The 24759-nt window shown below is 51.4% G+C and overlaps 1 protein-coding gene across 2 annotated transcripts; it reads left to right on the top strand.

Annotated features, from left to right (window-relative positions):
• The first annotated feature begins 519 nt into the window (after positions 1-519).
• On the top strand, positions 520-22895 carry EDN3 (endothelin 3). Of its 2 annotated transcripts, XM_036824260.1 has the most exons (6): positions 520-698; positions 1331-1619; positions 18157-18330; positions 19460-19540; positions 22253-22311; positions 22395-22895. In XM_036824260.1, exons 1-6 carry the CDS (start codon positions 647-649, stop codon positions 22403-22405), a joined length of 666 nt encoding a protein of 221 aa, XP_036680155.1. In that variant the 5' UTR covers positions 520-646; the 3' UTR covers positions 22406-22895. The 2 variants fall into 2 exon arrangements, with proteins under 2 accessions (XP_036680155.1, XP_036680156.1); XM_036824261.1 differs by lacking the exon at positions 22253-22311.
• Positions 22896-24759: the final 1864 nt, after the last annotated feature.

Here is a 24759-nt window from a genome sequence, read left to right as displayed (position 1 = left end):
GGTGCCCGTGAGTCACGAGTGTAAAGTACGCCCAGGGCCTTGGCAGGCAGGTCTGTGCAAGGGTAAGGTGTCATTAGGTGAACGCTGAGAAATGCTGCTTTCCAGAGCCCCAGAGATAAAAGACAGGATTCAGGCGCAGCCTTTTATCTCTCCCACTGCGCTGCGGTGGGAGCTGCAGGGTCCGGGCAGCGACGCAGCGGCGTGGGCGCGTGAGCGTGAGTGCGCGCGTGTGCGTGTGTATGCGAGTGTGTGCGCGCGCGTGGCCTTCCGGCAGCTGTCCCGGCCCCCACCCCACCCCACCCCACCCATCGCACCCGGCCCTGCGCCTGGCCGGCTCCCCCGCGCCTGCGAGGCGACCCCCGTGCGCCCCGGGTTCAAAGGCCCTGCGCGGCAGCTCCAGCCCCTCCGGGGGGCGGGGAGGCGAGGGGGGTGGTGCGGGAGGCAGAAGAGCCGGAGCCACAGCCGGCCAGCCGTGCGCCGGGATGGGCAGCGCGCTCTGAAGTTCGAGACCGTCGCAGCCAGCCAGCGGCCGGCCTCGAAGACCCCCTAGCCGGAGGGCGAGGCCCGCTGTGCCCGGCACGAGCGCCCTTTCGCGGCCACAGGCGTCCGTCCTCCGGCCCGGTGCTCCCGCGGCCGACCGGGGTTCATGGAGCTGCGGCTGTGGTTCCTTTTCGGGCTCGCAGTGACCTCCGCCGCAGGTAAGCGGGAGGGGCGGCGCGCGGCTCCTGGCGCGAGCGCACACAAAAGGACCCCGGGACGGGCGGGGCGGGGGACGCGGGGAAGGGGGCATCGCTGGCAGAGGCCTCTGGCCCCGGCTCGCCACCCCTGCAGGAGCCCGGGGGGCGGGCTGGGGGGCAGAACCTGAGGGCACGGACCCCCCCGCGGGCTCGGGAGGTTGCAGCCCACACGCATGCTGGAGACCCGGGGCCCGGGGCGGACTTCGTCGATTTTTCGTGAAGTCGGGAACTTTTCCAAAAGTTTGCAAACGATTCACAAACTGTGCAAAATGACTGCAGAGTTTTCCGAAAGCCTGCACAATGCTTGCACGTTTTCAGCGGGCACAGATAGCTTGCAGGCTGCGCGACGAGAAGAGATCCCAAGCTTTTCACCAAGGGTGCACGCAACTTGCAAACTTTTCGGAAACTGCGCGCCTAGCTTTGCACGCTTTTCCGAACCTCGGGCGTAGCTTGGAGACTTAACAGAAAGTGCCATTAGCTTGCAAACTTGGCAGAAAGTTTGGCTCTCCCCCTCCCCTGGGTTTTGGGGGATGGTGGGTGTCCGGGGCCTGCACCCTCGGCAACTCAGGAGCCCCTCCATCTGCCTTCTGCAGGATTGGTGCCTCGCCCCCAGCCTGGGGACGCTGGCAGGAGCGGCGAGCCCCGGGCCCCCTCTGCAGCCAGATCGGAGGGGGACACGGAGGAGACTGTGCCCACAACAGCAGTGCGCGGTCCAAGCCCCCGAAGCCCTGGGCAGGCGGAGGGACCTGGTCGGTTTGGGGAGCAGGCGGCCAAGGGGGGCCCTGTGCACCACCGAGCCCGGCGCTGTACATGTTTTACCTACAAGGACAAAGAGTGTGTCTACTATTGCCACCTGGACATCATCTGGATCAACACTCCTGAGTGAGTCAGCCCTGGGGGCGGGGGCTCCTGGGCCAGGCCCCTCTCTTCACACTCCGGGATGACCTGGTCCCATCCCAGCCTGGTCAGCCCAGAGCCCGCCTGGCACAGCCTTCAGCCCTTGCTAGGCTCTCCTGCCAGCCCAGGTCAGGTCTGCAGGTCAAGGGTGTGACCCCCATCCCCTCTGAGGGTCTGGCCCAGGAGAAACCCAACCCCAGAGTTTCTGATCCGGTGGAAGGGCGAGCCCTCCCTCTGTGGGAAATGAGCCGGCCAGCGGGATTAGACACCCGAGAAGTCCCTCTGGGAGGGAAGAAGCCCCGAAAGTTATCTCCTGCCCCAGGGGCTAAGTGGGCCTGGCCCCCCTTGCTGACCCTGCCAGGCTCCAAGGAGTTTCAGATTCCTTGAAAGCAGCCTGCTGTCTAGGGAGCACAGGGGTGGGCTTGGCAGGGCCTAGTGGAACCTGCCCCGTAGGGGTGAAATTCCATGGGCTTCAGGCTCCTTACCTCCTGGGGGGGGTCAAGCCCACGGGTCCTCCCCAGGCTGTCACCCCCTGCCCCAGACAGCTCCCCTTGTCCCTTCCGGTCCCTGAGAACTCTCTTACTGCAGGACCGAGACAGTGGCACCTGAGTTAGTTGTGGGGTCTCCTTGCTGTAAAGCCCACTCTCTCCCGAGGCCGTGGGCAGCGACTCAATTGAGGAACCCCTTCTGCAGAAACATCATCCTGCAAACTGTGAAGAGGGCTTGACCTCTCACACGTCTCTCACCAGCCTTTGGGCTTCACCTTCCTGGTCTCTAAAATCTGGGACTTGGACCAGACGTCTCTAGATGTCTCTAGGTATTCTTGGGATCTCTTGGGCGTCCTGCTTGCACCTGACTAGGGATTCTTAGCCTTCCTGGAGCCCTTGGCCTGGAAAGGCAACTTTGCCACTGTGTTTGGAGCCCCTTGATTCGTGTCCTTCAGGGGTTCCTTCATTCCGAGCCGTCTAACCTCTGAGCACCCCGGGTGATATCTCGATGGGCCTCACATACCCACCTTGTTTCACCAATACCTTGAGGATGAAATGCAAAGGAGGGTGAACCTGGGGGGCCGAATGTGTTTCAAACCAGGTCATGAGCCGTCTAAGTACATCTGGGAGAGGTCTGGAAAGTCACCCTGTTGTCCAGCATGGCAAGCAGGGCTGGCTCCAGCGGGGAGCCTGGACGTGTGCACAGGGTTCCAGCTCAGAAAGACCCTCATGGTTTAAAGTGTATTGTCGCCATCTTGAAATGCTTAATACTTTTTTTAAAAAAATCGAAGTATAGTTGACTTACAATATCGTGTTAGTTTCAGGTGTGCAGCACAACAATGGAAATGCTTAATACTTTTTGAAGCAAGGGCTTCAAGGGCATTTTATCCCGGGTCCCCCAAAATGAAGCTGACCCAGATGGCAGAATTTGCTTGCCGGGCTGTGTCCGATCAGGTTCCTACACATACCGTCAGCCCACAGTAGGGAGGGTGGGGCCAGGTCATAACAGTGATGTGTGCTGGGGAGGGACTCCTGGACGGGCTGTCACTGATTGCCTTATATTCTCAGACAGTGATCAGGGTCACCTTCTCCTACAGCCCCATCACCCTGACACTTGTCCTTTCTGATTCTTATCTTCCCGGCATTGTCCTCTGACCAAATTAGCTTCACAGAACCCAGGACTGAGGGCAGCCCTGGTAGGAATCCCAAGCTGTGGATCTAGAAGGAGAAAGAAGAAAGCTAAGCAAGTTTGGGGCAGGGGGGCCTTTGCAGAGGAGAGGAGGGGAGGAAGGAGGGGATATTTGGAGACCACCTTAGTTCTCTGCCTGTTGCCAAGCCCTGAGCAGTGGCTGCGGGAAGCGATTGTCACGAAGCCCTGCGACCTGGTGGGAATCCTGTCTCCCAGTTCTGAGCTGTCGTGTAGGGCCTGAGTTGAAGCCATGGGTCTTTGGCTTTTTCTAGGACAGCCAACTCGCTAACGTTCCCCTCACAGCTTGATTTACCTCTTCCCCTCTTCCCTGACCCTGATTCATTTTAAACACTAGGGGGAAAGGATTAAATATGGTGTTTGGGAGTTTCGTGAGCTACCCGGGGAAACAAAAAAAAATGACAATAGCCAGACTTGAGCATTTTGAAGTCAGACAAGGAACATAACTTTTATACGGAAGATGTTCCTGGATGGTCTTTCTCTGTCTTCCTTTCTTTTCCTCCTCCCTCCCTCCTTCCCTCTTTCTTTCCTTCCTTCCAAAATTCTCTGTTGATATATGGACAGGTCCACTGGCAAACTTTAAAACATCTTGGATAAGATCGCGAAGTGAGGAAATGGGTTTTAGGGAACTTGGACCTTTGGAGAAATGGAAACATCTGAAAAATGGCTGGATTGAGCTAAACGGACGAGGGTAGCATGCACCGAGGACTTTTCCAGCTTTTGCCCCCCACCCCTTAGCTGTCACCCCCTCTTCTTTAGCAGACCCTCTTGCTCTCTCGAAACTTCTCCAGGGTGTGAGTTGCATCCTGTCCCCACCGCTGGCTGTGCTGGGAACCCGCAGGAGTCTGGAGCCTCATGCCTAAATCGAGAGTCTTGGACTTCGGGTGATTTTCAGCTTCTGGTGTCTTTCCTTCTCCTGCCTTCCGGTCACATGGAGGCAGAGGCAAAAATCCAGCTGTATCTCGGAAGGATGCTTGCAAGGTTGCAGGCATTCTTGGAGAATGGTTGTTTTGGCTGTGTTTAAGGACCCAAAATCTTCAGGAGGGATGCTGTAGTTACTGTATCTCATGTGGAAAGTTAAGGCTCGAGAGACCAGCTGCTCCCAGAGGTATTTTCTGGGTATGAGATCCAAGTTCTCTGGTTTCCCCACATCCTTCTATGCACTTGGTTCTTCCAGACCTGAGCTCGAGCAGCACCCAGCACGTAGTAGATCTCAGTAATGCTGGTGACTTCCTGTGAGGCCCTTGTCTTTGTTGTCACTGAGGTTCTGTCTGCGGGTCTTTCTCCCACAAATGAGGCGTGCTGTCCCAGGGCGTGTGGTTGCTGCCAGAGGTCTCACATCCCTATAAACGTGTGCAGGAATGTGGATTTTTCTAGAGCTGTTGCCCATAACTTCCATTGTTTCTTCCAGAAGATCCAGGACCCCAAAGAGAAATGAACCAAGTGCATACTGGGCACTGCCCTTCTTGCCCCTGGGGAGGCGGCTGAGATGGCAGCTCACCCATGGGACAAGGGGTGCTCACGGCTCTCCTTGGCCATGTTAGGAAGCCCCGCCCCTCCCCTCCCCCCAGCAACCCCACCGTTGCCAACAGAAACAAAAACAAAACTCCACACCAGAGAAGAACACATCCCGTCTTATGGCCATGGAAAATTTGCCAAGAATAAGATAATAAGGAGAGAAGTAGGGACAAGTAGCCCATGTGCTTACATCCCTGTGCACTTGGGGTTGTTTTCCATGAGAATACTTCAAAAACAGGAGTGTCCTATGACATGGTGGGGGATTGTGTCTGTCAGGGTCTCCAGAGAGATGGAACTAATAGGATGTGTGTGTGTAGATATCTATGTGTATATAAACACACCACACACACACACACACATGCACACACACACAGAGGAGCTGATGTTGCAGTCTTCAGTCTGAGGCATCCTGGAGGCAGAATTCCCTTCCTGCTCAGGGCACCTCATTCCTCTCTGTCCTCTCCTTCACCTGATTGGACGAGGCCCACCCACGTTATGAAGGGTAATCTGCTTTACTCAACGTCTACTGATTTAAATGTTAATTGCCTCTAAACTATACCTCCCTAGCAACATCGAGACTGGCATTTGGTCACATATCTGGGTACCATGGCCCAGCCAAGTTGACACATAAAAAATTAACCATCACACAGCTCTCAGTGCTAATGGTACCCCATAGCAGGGCAGTCCCTCTGCACCTGCCACTGTACACCTGGCTATGGAGTGAAACCACTCATTCTCAGATGGCCAGTGGAGTTAGCTGCAGGGCCCCCAGCAAGGAACCCTGCTCTGTTCCTTCCCACTTTTTTCCTGAGAATTGAGGGAAACTGCCATCTGTTAGATCCCTCCAAGGACATGATGAGGGAGGCATTGTGATGCGGTGACAGTGACCATGTTTCCAAACAAAAATCTGAGCCACATGGGCTGACAAGTAGGAATGTATTTCTGGAAAGAGAAGTGCAGGATGTTTGAAATCACGGCTGTGGTGGAAAATCTGGGCTCTGTAATCTCGTGGGAAGACTCCAGACACAGGAGCTCTGCCCTGTGTCCTGGATGTGACTCGCTGCATGGCCTGGGGGTGGTGCCACCCTCTCCCTGTGCCCCTGGGTAAGTTGCAGACATCAGTGTGACTCTAGGATGGTGACCTAACAAGATGATCAACCTGGCCACACTGACTCAGGAACGACATTTGTTTCCCCAAAGAAGCAGTGTAAAAATAATAATAACAAAACATTTTAATTGTATGTCAATGTATTCTACCACAAAAAGGCAACAATTCAACAGACTCACCTTTGCCTCCTGTGTTGTTCAAGAGAGATAGGCCAGCACGTTTCTAAGAAAGGACGTTTTAAGTTGGAGAACATCCCAGAGGAATGGGTGGATCTGGTTTGCCAGCCTCCCACTGATGCGGGGCCAGCTGCCCACCCACCATGTGATTTCAGAGACCCCAGTAACAGTCACGTGACCCGTGAGTCAGGACTGGGAGTATCGTTGCTGGAGATGCAGCTTTTGAGGCAGAAGGATAGTCTTTCTGAGCTTCGTCATGATCATGTAGATGATGGTGATGATGGTGACAGTGGTCCACACTGATGTTGACCGTGACTTCTATGAGTAAAGATGTGTGAGGATGACATGAGAAGGCAGAGGGGCATTCTCAGCACAGTGTCTGGACTCAGTAGACACTCAGTACCTCAAAGACATGACCACGCAGATAACTGTACAGCCCCTGGGGCTGCATAGCCCTTCCTGCCGCCCCACCTGCTGTATCCCAGTCTCTGATTGGAGAAACCGGTGACTGAGAAGCTCAAGTCCTGCTGAGGTGGGCTTCCTTGGACCCTCCAACTGGTCTTGCGCTGCTTCCTGCGGTAACACTGAGGAGCGCGCACCCGGGTACCTCAGTTTTTCCCTACTCTATGGCCCTTGGTTTGCGGTCTATTAGCATTTGATTTGCATAGGTTTACAGACCCTGGGAAAAGGTGTGTTTGGCTGACTGCTGATAAGCGGCTTGATAAGCGCTCTGGTGGCCAAAGGTTGTTACAGGCTTGATGAGATTTGGTCCTGCCCTTTCTGCCCCTCCTTTCTTGTTTGAGTCCTGCTTACCTTGGTAAATAATTAGAATTTTGGGGAACAGGGCATGGTGTTCTCTGAAGGCACTGCCCTGGGCTGCCTCTGCTAAATGGGGAGGTGGGTACAGTGAAGCAGGGGAGAGGGAGGGGGTCTGGCATTTCAGGATAATTCGAATGATCTGTTTAGAACTTTTTTGTTAAACGATGAAATCTTAGTGAGGGTGAGTCCAACAGAATAGACACAATTCCCATGTACCCAGCACCGCCGGGGACCTGAGTGTGGGCCACTAAAAAGGGATCCCAGGAAATAACTACGGAATCTGTTTACAAAAATGATAAATAAATAAGGACACATAAGAAAAGACTGTATCAGCCAGACTAAAAATGATCTTGAACTCAGGGTTCTGACTGATCTTGTTTTTACGCTCTGAGTTGTTTCCCTTCCACGTAACCATCTCCCCCTTGGAAATCTAGTAGACGTTTACATCCCAATTTTGAGTCTGGGTAGCAGTAGCTCAGAACATTCCACGGCAAGATGCGTCTTTAAAATTTGAGGGCCTCGGGGCTAAATTTCAGAGTTTGTTGGCAAGGTCGGCTCACACAAGGTGACCTTCCGGTTGGGTTCACTTGGACTGAAAGTCCCCTTTTCTACCCCAGAGTGGGTGTGAGGAGGTGAGATATCCAGGGACAAAGATGGGTTCGTTGAAATGCATCTGATCCTGACTGGATGAGAAAGAGGCTTGAGGCTGGAAGGCAGTTTGATTTGCCTCGAGAAAACTCGGTACAAAGAGGTCGTGACCCTGCATGACCCTGGAGGGAGAATTTAGATTTCTGCTAGATGAAAGGGGCATTGCAGCTAGGAACTTGGCCTTAAATCTGAAGGCAGATGAAAGGCTCTGACATCTCTGGTGCGGTATGTTCCTGCAAGAATTTAAAACAAAGGAAGCTGGGCAGCAAACATTGCTTTCGTTAAGGGGGTCCCACGGCTGGGTCGGAGCTCACAGGGCTTTGTACCGCCAGCTCTCCATCCTGCCCTGGGATGTGCATCTCAGCATGTCCAGTGGGGCTGCCTGGGGCCCCTTTCCTAGCTCCAGGGAACCCCGTGTCACTGATGCTCAGCTTTGGAGCACATAACAAATAGATCAACTGTTTAAGAGGGAAATGACCCCATCTCATTCTAAGTCATGTTTCGGTGGAAACGGAGACCTCCTTAAAATGGGACACGCGTGTGCACACACACACACACACACTTTCCCCCTATTTGGGATAGGAACCAATTTTTTTTTTTTTAGGCATTAGCACACCCAGTCCCAGGAAGGCATAGCCTTTTTTTTTTTTTATTTATTTATTTATTTATTTATTTTTTGGCTGTGTTGGGTCTTCATTTCTGTGCGAGGGCTTTCTCCAGTTGCGGCAAGTGGGGGCCACTCTTCATCGCGGTGCGCGGGCCTCTCACTATCATGGCCTCTCTTGTTGCGGAGCACAGGCTCCAGACGCGCAGGCTCAGTAGTTGTGGCTCACGGGCCCAGTTGCTCCGCGGCATGTGGGATCTTCCCAGACCAGGGCTCGAACCCGTGTCCCCTGCATTAGCAGGCAGATTCTCAACCACTGCGCCACCAGGGAAGCCCTAGGAACCAATTTTATTTGGAAGGAAAATAAATCCGGGCAATGGCCACAATGTAGATGAGCTGCCGGTCCAGACACAGTTCAGGGGGTTTCTAAAGTCCTGCTCCCCTGCCGAGTCTCCCAGGAATGGACAGCAGGATAGGGCGTCCCCTGGCCTTTCTCATCTGCCCCGGCTCAGAATCTCGGGGGAGCCAAGAGCTTTGGGAGAACTTGGCAATGTTCAGAGCCCTGGACATCTTCTCTTCTTTTATAGCCTCTCAGGGCTGACTTAGCAGGAGGCCTTAATAAACAGTAACACTAGAACAGGGCAGCCAGCGAACCCTGTGCCTGGCCCAGTAATTTAAAAAACAGAAACAGATTTATACATCCATGAGAAAGCCTTGGAGGCTGATGTGGCCGAGGTGCTGTGATCCTTTCTTGCTCAATGATGGCACGAACCGCCCACAACTTGGGGAGCGGCCAACAGCTTTGCCAGAAGTCAGAAGCAAGTTGGCAAGAGAGCAGAGGTGTCTGTAGCTTTTCTGGGTTTTTCTAAATCTGATTTCCATGGGTTTCTTGCAGGGTGGACAATAGGGTGAGGCTCATGACCCACTCTTTCAGGTGCAAACTTGAAGATGTCAAAAAGTAAAATAAAACTTAATGCGGTATTTTTAAAAAGTCAAAATTAGTGCAAACATCACTAGTCATAATCAACCAAATATCGACATTTTTAATAAAGACAGGATCTGACCCTGTGCTTGGTTCTTGTTTGGGGATAAAGCCTGTCTCTCTAGAGGGACTCAAGTCTTCTTAGTTTGAGGTAAGCAATCAAGTGATCAGAGCTACCACAGGATGCAAACAATTAGATTAGGAAGAAAATGAGTGTCTTTATTTTTGTTGCCATGGCGAGCATGTCTTCCTTCAGTAGGACTTTTCCATCCTTAAGATGAAATCTCCTGAAAATTAGCAACGGTGTCTTCTCTTGCTTCCTGTGGGTTATTTAAAGGGATGTGTGATGGTGTCTGTATTTTTTTTTTTATCCCTGTACAAATACCCCCATTCTTAAAAAAATACCTGCTCCTTATTTTACCCCTTCTGTTTCCACTGCTGGGAACTATTTTGAGCCACATCTGTCTGCAGCTTTGCATAAAGTTATAATGAGGCCATGCCAGACAGACGTGGATTGCTCATGCCTACATTCGACCTGGAATTCGTTAGGGTCACTGGGGGTTGGGGAGAGAAACTCTAGCCTAACTCATATGGACGCATTTGGGTTGTACCAGATGGAGGGGAAACCAGCTAATCTGTTGGATTCCATAGATGGCTTCATTCTCCAAATATTGCAGGCGTTTGTTGCCCTAACTTTTTTTTTTTTTTAAAGCTGTCACTCTTGGAAATCCCACCCCACACACCGAACACAGAAGGCTTTTTCTGCCGTTCTCCCTTGCTTTGACCACTGGTCAAATATCCTTCATTCAGAGCCCCTGTGTCTGCATTAGGGGAGGAGGCTGCCGTGTCCAGGGGGCTGATGGGATGATATAACCTGTGGCTTTGGGGTGATTTTTAAGTTCAGTTATGTGGCGGTAGGACGTGGGAGAGTCCTACTCTTTGGGCCAAAGCTTTCTAAATACAGTTGGTGAGATCCTGGGAATCTCTCCGCTTGGGTGGGGTAGAGAGCCCACATTTCATTGTGGTTTAATTGCTGGAGAGAAGGGCTGGGCCCTGCTCTAGGATTTGTGCTGTTCGGAGATGCTCAAGTAACAGTGAGGGCGTTCGGGAATCTCTCGATGGAAGTTGGAGCTGGACGGACCTTCCCGAGAGCCAGTGATTTCATTTGTCAACCCCAGAGAGAAGCCACTCACCTAGGGCCTCTCAGGGAGCTAGTCTTCAATTTGGGCCAGAAACCTGGGTCTGTCTGCCGAGGGAAGCCTCTGGTTTTCTCTCTGAGGCCTCATCCATCCGGGTAGCCTGGTTTCTTCCTCACGTGTCTGCGGAAGTTACTAGCAAGACATGGTTCTTCCATTTCTAGTGATCTAGAGACCATATTCTCTCTAGAAGAACCTCAAAGAGGGGCCGATTGAGGACAACGATAGTGAAATCCAGTGGCTCAGCCAGGAATTCTGTACATTTGGCAGACTGGCCATGGCCTAGAAGAAATGGCCAATTGAGACCTCCTTCCCTCCCTCCTTTCTTCACGTAGCAGACCTTTGTTATTGAGATGTTAAGGTATTATTGGGCACCTGCTCTGAGCCAGGTACTGCCTGGGCTGCCCTGGGTGCCGAGGTGAACAGGCAGAGACCAGCTGTTACCAACCCCGGGGGACAAAAAGGAAGCCACACCTGCAGCAGAGGTGAGGAACGCCCCCATTCCTTGGGTCCGATTGATGGAGAGTCAATGTTCTCTTTGAAAATGTATGTAATTCTGGTAAAATTCCCCAACAACCAAGTCCTGGATAAATTCAAAAGTCGTGGGTTGTTTTTTTCTCGGGGGGAGGGTGAGGGGAATGTCTTAAAAAAAATTAATCTCCAACCCACAGCACATTGCTCACACTTTTGATATTTCTAAATGCTCTGGGGTCATAGGCTATTTCTGAGGCTGCAGGAGGACTTTCTCCATTGCCAAGTGGTGGAGGAACAATTTGCCTTGGGATCCTCCCACTTAGAGATGCGGGGATTTTCTGCAGAAGTAAAGCTACAACTTGCCAGTTCACTTTATGTTGTTTGTGAGCATGAAGTTTGTGTCGTATTCTTCAGAACCAGAAAGAGTGTGTGTGTGTTTCTGCTTGCATAACGAGGTCAAGGAGGAGATATAGTTTGGCTATTTTCTTTCCTGGAGATTGGAAGGGCACCCAGTGGTTGTCTGGCCCAAGGCCTGTCCCAAGCAGACTTTCACAGGTGTTTGGTGAGTGGACAAGGAGTCAAGTCACTGCAGGGTAAGCCTTGTGAGCTGGTCAGCCAAGTATCTGGGGGCTGGGCTCTGAGCGTCATGGGGTCATATACTTGCTTCCACCTGCCCAAAGGACAGTGTGATCCGAACCAAACATTTCACAGTGGGCATACCTGGGAAGAAAGGATTCCAGCCAGCTTCGTGGGCTAGGTCTTGTCCTGATTCGGAACATATTCTTTTGTGTTTGCTTCGATGAAGAAAATTTCTACTTGTCCTTGTCAGCTGCAGAGACTCCGGGTCTTTCTATGAAGCCCAAGAGATCAGGGTTGCATCCATCTGGAGAAAGTGAGTTCCAGGGTCAGCTAGAGGTCACTGGTCGCAAGCAACAGAAACCTAGTGTTGCTAACACAGCATAGGAGTTTATTGGGAGGACACAGCGTGGCCCACAAACTGGAAGGGAGGGAGAAGCAGCACCAGGCTTAGAAAGGAGAGGTACCGAGACAGGACTGGGGGTCCCAGTGGGAGCACAGTCGAACAGACAAGGCAGGACGGAGCCACCTGGCAAGTAGCAGCTTCAGAGTATTTTCTGACCTTGAATTGCTTTGCTCAGGAGTCTTGGGAGGGAGAGGGTGTGATGGGCCAGCTTGGGTCACCTGTTGAGTCCTGAGGCAGGGGAAGGTGAGACTGTCAGTCGACAGTCTCTGCAAGACCTCACACAGGGAGGAAGGGATAATTCCCCAGGGGAAAGATAAGAGATTGGATTCCAGGAGACAAAAACAGCCAGCGGTGATTCCAGGCTCTAGAGAATTCTGGGCTTTTAAGTCCTTCGAGAGGGGTACTCCTCTCTCTGAGCTGGTGTTTCCCTCTTGCCTCTATGTCTTTGTGCAAAGTGGCAGTGGTGGGGGGGTGGTGGTCCACTAGATGCTTGTTGAAGTGAATGGATGCTTTTATAGGCCTTTGAATATTCAGCCACTTCCTGTAGTTACTTCATCCTGTCTTACTCTTAAACAGAGTTCTTAGCTAGCAGTTTTTTCTGGCTAAGGTTACAAAGACAGTCAGAGAAGTTGATCCACACTTTCTTCCTTGCCCAAGAAGATATTTTGAAGCTTGAGAGAACAAGTGAGTGGTGTCTTCTAAGGAAGGAATTTAATAAAATCTGAAATCAAGCCCTAGTTAGAAAGCATGCTGGAGTCCCGAAGTTGATTCTCTGGGGAGTGTTGGGGGGGGGCAGTATCTAATGACTGCTGGTGCCCCTGCCTGTCTGCCTACCCCTGGGAAACAGTTGTTCCCCTTCCTCTCGGCTGCAGGACCGGTCACCAGAGTCGCGCCTTCTGTACAGTGTGTCCCAAAGGCGATCCTGCCCTTGCTTTCCCTTTCAGAAGGAAAAATGTGAACCAGAGAAGGCAGAGCATCAACTTGATGTCTGACCGTGAAGTGAAAATGTTCTGTTTGTTGGGGAGACACTCCGCTAGAACCTAGGCTTTTTGAATTGATAATGACAGCACCTTTATTTGTAAAAATAGTAGCAGGTGCTAATTTTGTCACCATGTCACTTGACCTGTCTGGCTTTGCTTTATGGGACAAGCCACTAGAGCAGGGGTTGTAAACTGAGATGCCCCTGAGGGCTAGACAGGTGAGAGAAGCAAGCAAAGAAGGACAGATACAGGGACTGGGGCCAAATAGAGAGCTTGAGCCAGGCTCTGACAGTATCACTCAGCTCCAGACACCTGCTGCCATGTTGGAGTGTGGGGTTGGAGTGAGTATAACTTCCAGTTATACAAGAGAAGCTGGAAATTGTGATGTTTATGTGAAATTTTCAGATTAAAGAAAAACCACCCTCTTTTGATTGGATGAAGCCCACAAAAATGCCAATTTGCTAACCTCTGTACTAGATTAAAACTGTGTGTGTACAGGGCCACTGGTCTGTCTCATTCATGGATGTTCACCCAGAGTCTAGTCCAGGGCCCATACACTGAAAACCACTCCACAAATATTTGTTGAGTGCTATTCAGTGTTGGGGGGGAGGATATGGTAACTGGGTTTTCAAGGACAATTTGATAAACTTTCCTGAGAAATTAGAATTTGGCCAGTGAAGCTCCTTTTGCTGCTACTGGCTGACCCTTGTGAATATGTGTTTCCCTCCTTTCACTTCAGGGACTGAAGCCAATTTTCCGATCAGAGAGATGGAGATGGTTGATTCGTTTAGGAAAAGGCAACAGTGAACTTAAAAACAGATTCTTAAAAGAAACATTCAACTTTCCTTATTTAAAAACTTCTTGTAGAAAGAAATAAAGTTCTTCCAGTGTGATGATGCAGATGAACAATGAATACAGGAGATTTGGAAGTTTAGTATTTAACATTTATGTGTGACATATGGGAGAAAATGTTAAATGGTATATATGACTCTGGCACCACCATCACTGAGCAAATAATGAATGTTCTGACCACATACGCTGAGGACAATTTATTATACAAATACACACAATGCTAGACATTGCCTATGTGAATGTTTTGGGGTGTTTTGTCTGAGAGCACTCGGACTCATCTTCTCATCTGCTTCTGTTTTGTTTGGAGCTCTGTGTTATAACTGGAACATTAACAGGTGGAAGAGCTGACTACTTTTACAAAGAATTGTGTTCTCTAAGCCCCACTGTAAAACACAGGCTAAACCATAGGTCAGATGGTGTGCTGGTCAAAGTTCTCAGCTGATTTAACTTCATTTTCCTGGTTCCATCATTGGGTCCTTCCAATTCACCATTCAGGAAACATTCAAGAAATGATAAAGGTACCAAAACAATTAGAACATGAGTGCTTATTGGGCAGACAGTGTAGAATGATGGACCAGCCAAAAGGAAGCCTGGCAAAGAATGGCATTGCTGTGCCATGCGGCACTCTGGTTCCTTCTTGCCTGTCTTTATTACTTAGTCACACATCTCAAACGCAGGCCTGGTAGATGGGGTTTTTCTGCCTGGTACAACTCACTTGAATTCCCAGACCAAAAAAGCAACAATGGTAGCCACATTAATTCACCACTAGGAGCTCTTTGCTAAGCATTTTTCATGCAGTGCAGTGTATCATTCAGTCCATCTGACAACCCTTTCATAGATCAGGAAACTGTGGAGCGGGTGGAGTGCTCATCATGTAAGTGCTTTACAACATAATAATGGGATCACTAGGTAACCTTTCTCTGTGCTCTGTGTACCTTGCACATACCTGGGCGTATTGGCTTGTCAGGTTTCCTTTACCTGTACTGTTTTCATACACCAGTAGCATGTGAACTCCTTAAGGCCTTTCTGCATCCTCATCACACTTAGACTAATACCACAGAGATACAGGCAGACCTTGAAAATACTGTGGATTTGGTTCCAGACAGCCTCAACGAAGTGAAAAAGCAAGTCACACGAATTTTTTGGTTTCTAATGCATATTAGAGTTATGTTTATGCTATACTGCAGTCCATTAGGTATGCAATAGCATTATGTCTAAAAAAATGTATATCCCTTAAAAAATACTTTATTGCTAAAAAATGCTAATCATCATCTGACAATGCAGTGTTGCCACAAAGCTTCAATTTGTAAAATCCATAATATCTGTGAAGTGCAATAAAATGAGGTATGCCCAGATATAGTGGATGCTTGGCAAGTGTTGGAAATTCTTTGTAATGAATTTTGTGGTTGTTGAATGTTTTAGGTTGGAGAGAATCCAGTCTTATTGGACTAGTTTATCTCACAATCAACAACCAGTTGCTTAATTAATAGTCTTCATTTGCTCAGCCTTGTACTGGGTCCACAGCAGGTGCAAAAGAGGTAGCCCTTTCTTGTACTCTTGAGGAGCTGGTATCCACTCTTAAACCTAAAGACACCTAGGGGCTTCCCTGGTGGCGCAGTGGTTAAGAATCTGCCTGCCAATGCAGGGGACATGGGTTCGAGCCCTGGTCCGGGAAGACCCCACATGCCACGGAGCAACTAAGCCCGTGCGCCACAACTACCGAGCCTGCGCTCTAGAGCTCGCGAGCCACAGCTACTGAAGCCCGCGCGCCTAGAGCCCGTGCTCCGCAACAAGAGAAGCCAACGCAATGAGAAGCCCGCACATCTCAACGAAGAGTAGCCCCTGCTCACCACACCTAGAGAAAGCCTGTGCACAACAATGAAGACCCAACGCAGCCAAAAATAAATTAATTAATTAATTAATTAATTAATTTAAAACAATACATATAGAAAAAAGAAAGACACCTGCCCTGGGCCCTGTGGCATAGAGGGTGCCTCTGACCCTCCTCTGGCCATATCTCCCAGCCCATTGCAAGGAGTCTATGAGACTGAAAGCCATATACCCCTTCTTCTAGACCATGTTCCAGGTATTCACGATCCTGGAATCCCTCTACTCAGATGTCCCTGAGCCCACTTCCAGGGTCTGATACCCACAGACAGAACAGGGCTCCAGCACATCTCCCAAGGCCTACAAGGTGGTCAGGGGACAGCTGCTTGTGGGATGGCGGGTAGATGGAGCTTGGCCTGCATGTGGGATGGAGCAGGTTGGAAGGCAATGTACCTTGTGCTGCCATGTTCCAACACGGAACTCCAAGGAGCCCCAGAATCCTAACATCAAGCTCCAACTTCCAAGGTGTTTTGAAGCTGAACTCTCTTATTTAAGCACTTATCAGATTGATTTAAAAACCTTTAAGTTTTCGACCTATGGGAGGTGGGCCTTTGTTGGAGCTGGAACTCTTGATGGGGGGGGCGGGCCTTCTGTGGTCTGGACCATCTCTTAAGTCCTCTGGTTCATAGCTTTAATCATCCCCACCGGCTTCCAGGTCAGCCAGCGGAGTGCGCACCTGGGGCTTGGAGCAGGGGTTTCCTGCCTCCATAAGCATTCTTGGAAAGTTACAAGGGCTCATTTGCATACTAGCTCCTCCCACGAGGCTGCTGGGAAAGCGCTTAGCGGTTCTCTATTACCAAATACCACGTCGCCTTGTTTGCTCACTAAAAACACTTTGTGCGTTTGCAAAGTTGAGTGGCTCTGCGCACACAAACGCCTAATCCACTGACAGCAATTTCAAAATCGCAGGTCTTGCTGTTGATGGAAAAATGGGAGCCTTGGTTGTTATTCCTTGTGTGTCATTTTCACCAAGAAATGGGGGTCTGGGTTTAATGTCAACACCTAGAGATTTAATGTGGCCCTATTACTGGAAATCTATACCTTTAGCCAAATCCTGCCTCACCACAATGTCTGTATTGTTTTGCTACCTCACCCCCACCCCTATTTCCCATTCCTGAGAAAAGATGGGGTTTTAGCCAAGATTCAGCTCAGAAGGGGACTAGCCCCTGCTTGCTTTCTCTATCCTGTGAGCACAGACTGCTCAGTACTGGGCCTGCTTGGATCCAGGGAAGCCACTACAAGGCCATTTCTCAACTCACTTGGGTGGGAGGGAGTGGGGAGAGGGGAAAAGAGAGAGAGGGTGGGGTTATGGGGTTATGTTCTTAGCTCCAGTCTCCTGCCCAGCAGGGAACAGGTTCGTTCCAAGCATCAGGTCACGATGGGGCACCCCCCCGACTCTGCCCTCACCGCCCCAGAAAGGCTCCATGGCATGTGTTTCAAATTAAAGGAAATTCTATTTGATGCTATTTTGAAAATGCACAGAGAATGTCAGAACCCCTTTTGAGGTGGATGATTGGTGATACTCCATGGGGCTCACAGAAACCAAGGTGGTTGATCTCGGGGACTAGCGGGAAAGCCAAGACTTATTGGAAAAGTAACTTTTGGCCACATGTGTTTCCTCTAGTTATTAGTAATCTGTCCCCCAAATCCTGTTCAGTAGTGCTAATGAATTAAGCATATGCTTTTAACTTTTTCCCACTGAATTGCCTGGCCGTGTCCTCCCATCCCTGGAGAGCAGTGGTTTGGATGGACACGAGCATAAGAAACAGATGTAAACATTTATTGTTTCAAATGACACCATCACCCTCGTCCCAGCTCCAACCATAAATGAAATGGATAAACAGTTTCATAAGAAGACTTTTCCCAAGGTCAGTTCTGTCCTCGGCTGAATCTCACAGGGCACAGAGGGTTCCCCTGACGTTTGTGGCTTTGAGGAAGCCGTGTTCAGGGGCCAGGATGTGTCTCTAACGGCCGTAATTGGATTTGTCCTATTCCAGTTAGTGCAGACTATAAATATGATGTGCACACAGAAGAAATTCGGTGGCCAGCAGGGTGGGAGCCAGGGCCGGCCTTGGGCTGCGGGTTTGGAAGGCATCTTACTGGTCTGGAAGACCAGGCTCAGGGGCCGCTGGCTCAAGGATGAAGACTGGGGTCCGCGTTCGGGTCAGCAGGACTCCATGTCAGGGGTTTGAGTGCTGGAAGGAAAAGCAGAACTGCCCTGGAAGGACCCGGGCTGGGAGGCGTGCTGGCCATGGTTGGGTCTTGAAAAGACTAAAAACGCATCCACCCGGCGTCTGCTTGCTCCCTCCACAAGAGGAGGCCATCGTCCATCTCCCCCAGGGTCTCCCCATCTTTCCATCCCAGCTGCCCAGCCCACTGCCTGGGGAGTAGCGGGTAGCGGGGATGAAGGATCCACTCCAGAGTCTTCCCAAGGCCCCAAGTGCAGGGGAGGGTGTGGACACCAGTTCCTGGGACAGGACTGCACCGCCTGCCTCCTCCACACCCAGGCCCACCATCTCGCACGCCCTCGCCAGCTCCCTGAGCAGGGAGGCTGGGGCGGTTCGTCCAGACGTGGCCCTGACCTTTCTCTGTCCTTTGCAGACGGACTGTGCCCTATGGACTGTCCAACTACAGAGGCAGCTTCCGGGGCAGGAGGTCGGCCGGGACCTTTCCGCAGAGCTCGCAGCCGTCGAAGGGGACGCCGCGCTGCGCCTGTGCGGAGAGCGAGGACGCCGCCTGCGTGCACTTCTGCGCCTGGACCCCGGCTGCCCGCGGGTACGACCCCCTCCCCGGACCCCGGCTGCCCGCGGGTACGACCCCCTTCCCGGACCCCGGCTGCCCGCGGGTATGACCCTCCTCCCTGGCTTTCTGCATTTCCAGAGATCGGTTGCCCTGGGCCGTGTGGGTGCAGCAGGGCTCTGCCTGTTCCGCCCGACGCGGTCCTGCAGGCGGGGAGGGCGTAGGCTGCACGCCGAAGGTGCCGCAAACCCCGTCCCTTCACTGCCTTTCAAAGCAAGGCCTGCAACGTGGCCACGGCCGTGTCTGGTCTCCAGACGTATTTCTTCTGGACTGCACAGCAAGCTGCCAAAATTTGAATAAGTTGCCAACACTTAAAAATTGCAGAATCACCCCCCTCCTCAACAAATGCATATTTTTAGCTTCTCTAAAAATAGCAAATGGGACCATCTGGTCTCACCACCCACATCCCCTCTTGGCCGGATAGGCTGGAACCAAATGAGGGCCACTCAGGTTCTAGTGGGACATGCAACGTCCATTCACCTGTGTCACTCATCATCTCACTTGGTGGCCCCCCAGGCCCCCGAGTTTGAGACCCTGTAGTCTACTCTAACTGCTGGAGAGAAGCTTGTGAGTCACTGTGGACTTGAATAAATAAGCGGACCCTAGGTTCGACCCGTGGTAGCCATGTAAGCTGGTTTTTACTACTCATGCTCCTGATCCTCTTTTTCTTTACTTTGGGCCAAGATCCATCAACCCCGCCAGGCAGAGCTGCCTTGTAAAGCCTCTTCCAAGAGCCATCGCTGGTGGGATGGGACCTCCAGGTGCTTCTCAGCAAGTAAAACACACAAGCAGAGGGGCTTTCTATGCGGCAGGTGCTGTGGTAGCCAGGGGCCCAGGATCTGCTGTCCAGAAACCCCGGCGCCAACCACATTTTTCTTCTTGGCTCCTTAACATCTGATGGGTAACTGAGTAGTGTGGGTGGAGGCTGGACTCTGGTAGAAATCCACCCACCATGTGCTCAGCCTTCAGAAACTGTGCCTGAGATGCGGATCTGGGGGACCGCACTCATGTTGGTGGGAAGAGGAAATCATTCATAATTGGATGCTGAAGAACCAGCCCTGTGGAAATGTGGCTTGATTCATTCAAACCAGCTCTCTCCCCACAGGAATTCAAGGACGGCACGAACACCTGACAGAGAAGCAGGAAAGCAGGCCAGCGGTGCTGCCGGGGGCGTGCGTCCGAGGAGGTGAAGCTGCTTTCTGAGTCGCTGCCACATGGGGGGCACGGAGGATGTGTGGGGCGCACCTGGTCTGTGCGGGCGGCCAGCGGGACACCACGTGTGGTGGGCATCCACAGGCAATGGTGCTTTTGGTAGATCACCCCTGGGGACAGAACAGCCTAAAGCTGTGGACAGCCTGCCCTGCGTCTTAGGAGCTGAGTCCTGCGCTCCCTGTAGCTTTTGAGCAGTGATGTCCAGCCCTGGATTTCACCAGGTCTGGGCAAATCTCACCGATCGCTGCCTCTCAGAGCCCCTGCAGGCTCATCTATCGGTGCCCATGTTGCGCCTCTGCTCCCATAGCAACTGGTGGTCTCTACAAAAAGAATCATTTCTTCTTTTCAGCAGCTGATTCTGGACAGAGGTGAATTATAGCAGCTGGGCACCAGGCCCTCCGAGTCCTCCAGTTCATTTTAGGAATTTTTTTTTTAACCCACTTGTCTTTTTTGTATGATCCTGAGGGTTTCCTGCAGCCCAACTGGGTTTATTTGTCATTCAGTCCATCAGAAATCGTTATTACTGAGTCGCCTACACATCTGCAATGGGATGGTAATTGATGTTCATAGTAATGACCTGGGGCGGGGCTTGGGGTCCTACAGGGTCTGATCAAGGGAGGATTAAACCCTGTTTGGTATCCAGGAGGCTTTCCGAATTGGTGGCAGATTGCTTTGAGTCATCTGGAGAGGGTTCTCTCAGCATCCACAATAAAAATGCAGAGGAGAGGCAGAGACAGACCCCAGGAGAGCATGAATTAGGCCCCAGCTGGTCCCCACTTTGCCTCTTCTTCCTTCTTCCTTTTTCTCCTCTTCCTCACCCCAAACCCAAACCCTTCTCCGCAAGGGAGGGATGTGATTAAAACCACCATCCGTCGTGGCATTTATTCAATTCAGCAAAGATTTGTTGAGCACCTGTGATGTGCAGGGCACCGTCCTAGATGCTGGGGACACCACAGGGAATAAGGCAGAAGGTCAGCCTTCCTGGCACTTAAATAGTGGGGGAAACAGATAGCAAACCAATACATTAAACACAGAGTAGGGCATGTGAAGGAGAGCAGGAAGCAGGCTGGGGGCAGGAAGTGTTGGAGGGTGGCTGCAGTTTGGGTGGACAGGGGTGGTCTCACTGGCCAGGTGACATTGGCATAAAGAACTGGAGGAAGTGGGGAGGGGTGAGCCAGAGGGATGAGGAAGGGAAGGGGATGTCAGGCAGGGGAAGGGTAAGTGCAAAGGCCCTGTGGTAGGAATGTGCTGTGCTGGGTGTGTTCTAGGAAGGCAGCAGAGGCCAGCACAGAAAAAGCACTGGTTGCTTTTGCTGTTGGTGTTATCATTCTGTTGGATGTTCAGGAGATGAGAACGGTGGCACAGATGTCCCACTGGGGCCTGGAAAGGTGCTTCTTCTAGGTCTTTACGATGCATGTCAAGCTCCTGTAAGACGCTTTACTTGGGAAGAAAAAAAGTCTTTCCTTATAAGCACGGTCCCTACTTTCTTGCAAGACTCAAGTTAGTAATCTCCAGATTGACATTCTCAGAGTGGAAGCTGCTGCCATCCTGAGCTTGTGATCATCAAAGATGGGACCAGACTGTGGGAGAGAGAACTCGCCGTGGCCACATCAGCAGCGATGATTGTGTTCACACCTTCCCAGGTGGATGGCAGGCTCTGAAATTGCCTAGAAGCTCTGGCAAGGAGGTTCCGTTCAAAACAGGGAACGGGCTAGAGATAGGCTGGAGAGACGTCTCCTCTTTCAGCCAGCAGAGAGCTCTTCTTTTGTAACAGGCCTCTTTTTTTTTCTTTTGCCCCCCTTTTCCGAGATAGGTTAAAGTCAAGACCAGACAAAGCAAGTAGGCTTTAGACCTCCACCATCAAATGCTTGCCCCGGCAGTGGACCTCCCCGCCTCCCAGGCTCTGCCTGCCCTTTCAGGAGCCCCCTGGGAGAGGGTCCTGCAGCAGGAAGGCCTCAGTTATGGCTCCTGCTCGGTTCACATTTCCACCTCTTTGAGGACAAGAAATGAGTTTTGCCTGGGGGAGAAAACCCACTCAAAGGGTCCTCACTTAACAATACAGCCCTTCCTCAAGAATGCCCCATCCAAAGACCCCAGTTTCCCTAATGGGTAAAACGATCCCAGCTGTGCCCTGGGGCCCGACGCCCAGGGCTCCGGTTTCATGCAGGAAATTGTTTGCGGAGAGGTATGGCACGTTGCAAAGCCACTTCTCTTGGAGAATAAGTGGACTTCAAGCTAACTCTTTGCAAATGTAACCCCGTGTCCATGTTGGAACAGATGCAGGCCCTGGCAGGAGCATGCCGACGTCTGAGCCCTCACATGGGGCAGGCGTGGGGTGTGAGCCACTGAGGCCGCCCGGCGTCAACTTGAGACGCAGATCACAGCTGTACAGGTTTGATGAGTTTGAAGCTTATAGGATTTAGACAGGCATTTTCAGCTGTGCTTGGTCCCACTAAAAGAATGTATCTCCAAAAAAAAAAAAGAAAGAAAGAAGAAACCTTGATGTTTGTGATAAGAAAAGGAGGAAATTAACACCTGCGGGTTTTGAACCCCCGGGCGGGTGTGCAGCAGAGAGACTTCTGTGCCCTTCACAGACAGGCAGACGATGAACGATAGACCCAGTTGCCAGGAAGCCACTGTAAAGGCAGCCCCAGCTCAAGGCTATTAAGGTGATATTTGTTTTCAGGAAGAAATGTGGATCTTTGCGGGAAGGGCTTCAAAATAAGCTGCAAACACAACCGCTTTGTAAGTTATGTAAATTTCTATTTATCTATGTAATGGGTAACAACTGGGAATTGTAACACCTGACAGTTCGCAATCTCTTTCAGCTGCGCTCTAGCGGCCACGCTGAGATTGCTGAGCGTCTGAAGTTGATGGAGTGTTTAGTCATCCACGGGGATGGGGAGAGGCCGCCCCCTCCCCCGACGGCAGAGAGATAAGAGCCGGCATTTGAGTGCCTGCCGAGGTCCTGATGTGATGGTGGATGCCGGGGTGCTAGCCTTGACCAAATGCTAAATTTTCGATGAGTATATCCTAAGTGTTACAGGTGTAAAAGCGAGTGTCACAAGGAAATGGAAGGGACTGATTTGCCAGCAGGATGGGGTACAGTTTAGAGGAGCAATTATTTATTGTGAAACTGTTCTCTGTGTCAACTCCTTTTGGCGGATGTGTTCAACGCAAAGCCTCTGTACATAGATGTTCACTTGTGTTCTGAGTCCCACCTCAGTCCTTAGGGCTTGAATCACATTTTTAAACACCTGTGCACTGTTTGTCTCTGTGGCAAGATGATATCTCGGAGAGAAATTCATTCATTGTGCTAACACAGAAAATACTGTCAAATGCATAATAAACAAAATCTCGAAGTTTGCTCTGATGTGGGTTTTTCTCGCTGGTGTGATATGCATGGTTACACGTCAGTTTTCCGTGGACCTCTGGAGAGGACAGAAAAGAGTTATCATTGGGGAAGTAGATTCATCTGAAGTCAATTATGGAGCAAGATGGGTGAGGGGGCTGCTTGAATTTTAAGGAAGGAGCGGGATCTGGGGACCATCCAAGGAAGATAGAACATTCAGGGTGGTTGGGAAGAGATAAATCTGGGGAGGACGTTGGCTCCTTCCCCTGGCACCATCCTGGTCACCTTCATAGCGATGCATAGCTTTGTCTTCTGTCCCCAGAGGCACGGACACGTGCTGGGCAGGATTCCAGGGAGAGGACGGTCATAGGCAACAGCCAACAGTGGACCTTTGCAGCCTTTCCGATGGGCATTTTATTTTGCTTTGCTGCTCACGGTTCTTGAGAATTAGTAGCCCGAAGTGACCACCTTTTGTTTGATCTTCTCTATCAATGGCAATGTTTTTAAGCCTCCAAGACTTATAAGACATCTGGGGGGTGGGAGTGCCAGGTTCTTCCCTCGCTCCCTCCCTCTCTCCCTCCCTCCCTCTCTCCCTCCCTCCCTCTCTCCCTCCCTTCCTCTCTCCCTCCCTCCCTTCCTCCCCCTCCCTCCCTTCCTCTCCCTCCCTCCCTCTCTCTCCCTCCCTTCCTCTCTCCCTCCCTCCCTTCCTCTCCCTCCCTCCCTCCCCCTCCCTTCCTCTCCCTCCCTCCCTCTCTCCCTTCCTCCCTCCCTCTCTCCCTCCCTTCCTCTCTCCCTCCCTCCCTTCCTCCCCCTCTCTCTCTTTCTCTTTCTCACGCCCTCCCTCTCTCCCTCGCTCCCTCCCTCCCTCCCCCCCTGCCCCTCCCTCCCTCCCTCTCCCTCCCTTCCTCTCCCTCCCACCCTCTCTCTCCTTCCTCCCTCCCTCTCTCCCTTCCTCCCTCCCTCTCTCCCTCTCTCCCTCCCTCTCTCCCTCTCTCCCTCCCTCCCTCTCTCCCTTTTGAGTCAAGAATTGGAGACCATCAGAGGCAGGGAATTGGACAAAGAGACCCAGCCTAAAAGCCAAGAGAAATCCAGTATTCTGGGTGGGTTTGATCACATCTAATCTGCGAAAGCCCAGGAGCCTCTTGTTTAATTAAACACATTTTAGAGAATTTTGACTTTGGTGAACTGACAGAGCTGGGTCCTGATTTATCCTGTAGGATGTGAAGCCGCACAGGAGGAGCTGCCGGTGTGCACGGGAGGTGCTCCCCCGGGACTCTCAGCCCTTTTACCCGCTGCAGATCCAGAGAGACGGAGGAGGAGGGCCGAGGGGTCCCAGGCGCTGGGAGGGCAAGTCCCAGTGTGGCGGGCGTTTCTGGCATCTGGGTGGAGGAATAGAAGGGGAGCCTGTAGAGCTGTGAGTAGGATGGGCTACAGGATTTACAGGGCCCAGTGCAAAATGCAAATGCAGGACTCCTGGTGAAACCCTGGGTAATCATTAATTGAATCCATTACACCTGTAACCTGCCTTCACCATCAAGGTCGTTTTAATTGTTGCTACAAAAAACGGGCTTGTCCTCCAAGGGGCACCGTAGCCTAAAGAAGAAGATATTTGTCCAAGCTGTTTTCCAAGAACTTGGAGTCAGCTGTTTCTAGTTCAAGCTGAGCCAGTTAAGACTGGATAAGACCACCAACCCTCCAACTGGGCATGTGTGAGTGTCTGCTCGGTGACCTTTTGACGTCAGAGGGCTCAAGTCTCCACCCTCGGATCGTGCTAAGCACCTCCATGTTTTAATGTGCAGAGGCCTGGAGCTTGATTACATCTGTGCAGAATGACAATTACT

This window comes from Balaenoptera musculus, chromosome 15, assembly GCF_009873245.2.
Source record: "Balaenoptera musculus isolate JJ_BM4_2016_0621 chromosome 15, mBalMus1.pri.v3, whole genome shotgun sequence".
Classification (NCBI taxonomy): domain Eukaryota; kingdom Metazoa; phylum Chordata; class Mammalia; order Artiodactyla; family Balaenopteridae; genus Balaenoptera; species Balaenoptera musculus.
Note: the sequence above shows the minus strand (reverse complement) of the source record. Positions and strands in the feature narration are given on the sequence as shown.

What these genes read in the sequence shown, in the direction of transcription:
- EDN3 (XM_036824260.1), top strand. Translation starts at nt 647, where the DNA reads ATGGAGCTGCGGCTGTGGTTCCTTTTCGGGCTCGCAGTGACCTCCGCC. An exon ending in CGCAGTGACCTCCGCCGCAG is followed by an intron (nt 699 to 1,330) that starts GTAAGCGGGAGG and finishes TGCCTTCTGCAG; the next exon opens with GATTGGTGCCTCGCCCCCAG. An exon ending in ATCTGGATCAACACTCCTGA is followed by an intron (nt 1,620 to 18,156) that starts GTGAGTCAGCCC and finishes TGTCCTTTGCAG; the next exon opens with ACGGACTGTGCCCTATGGAC.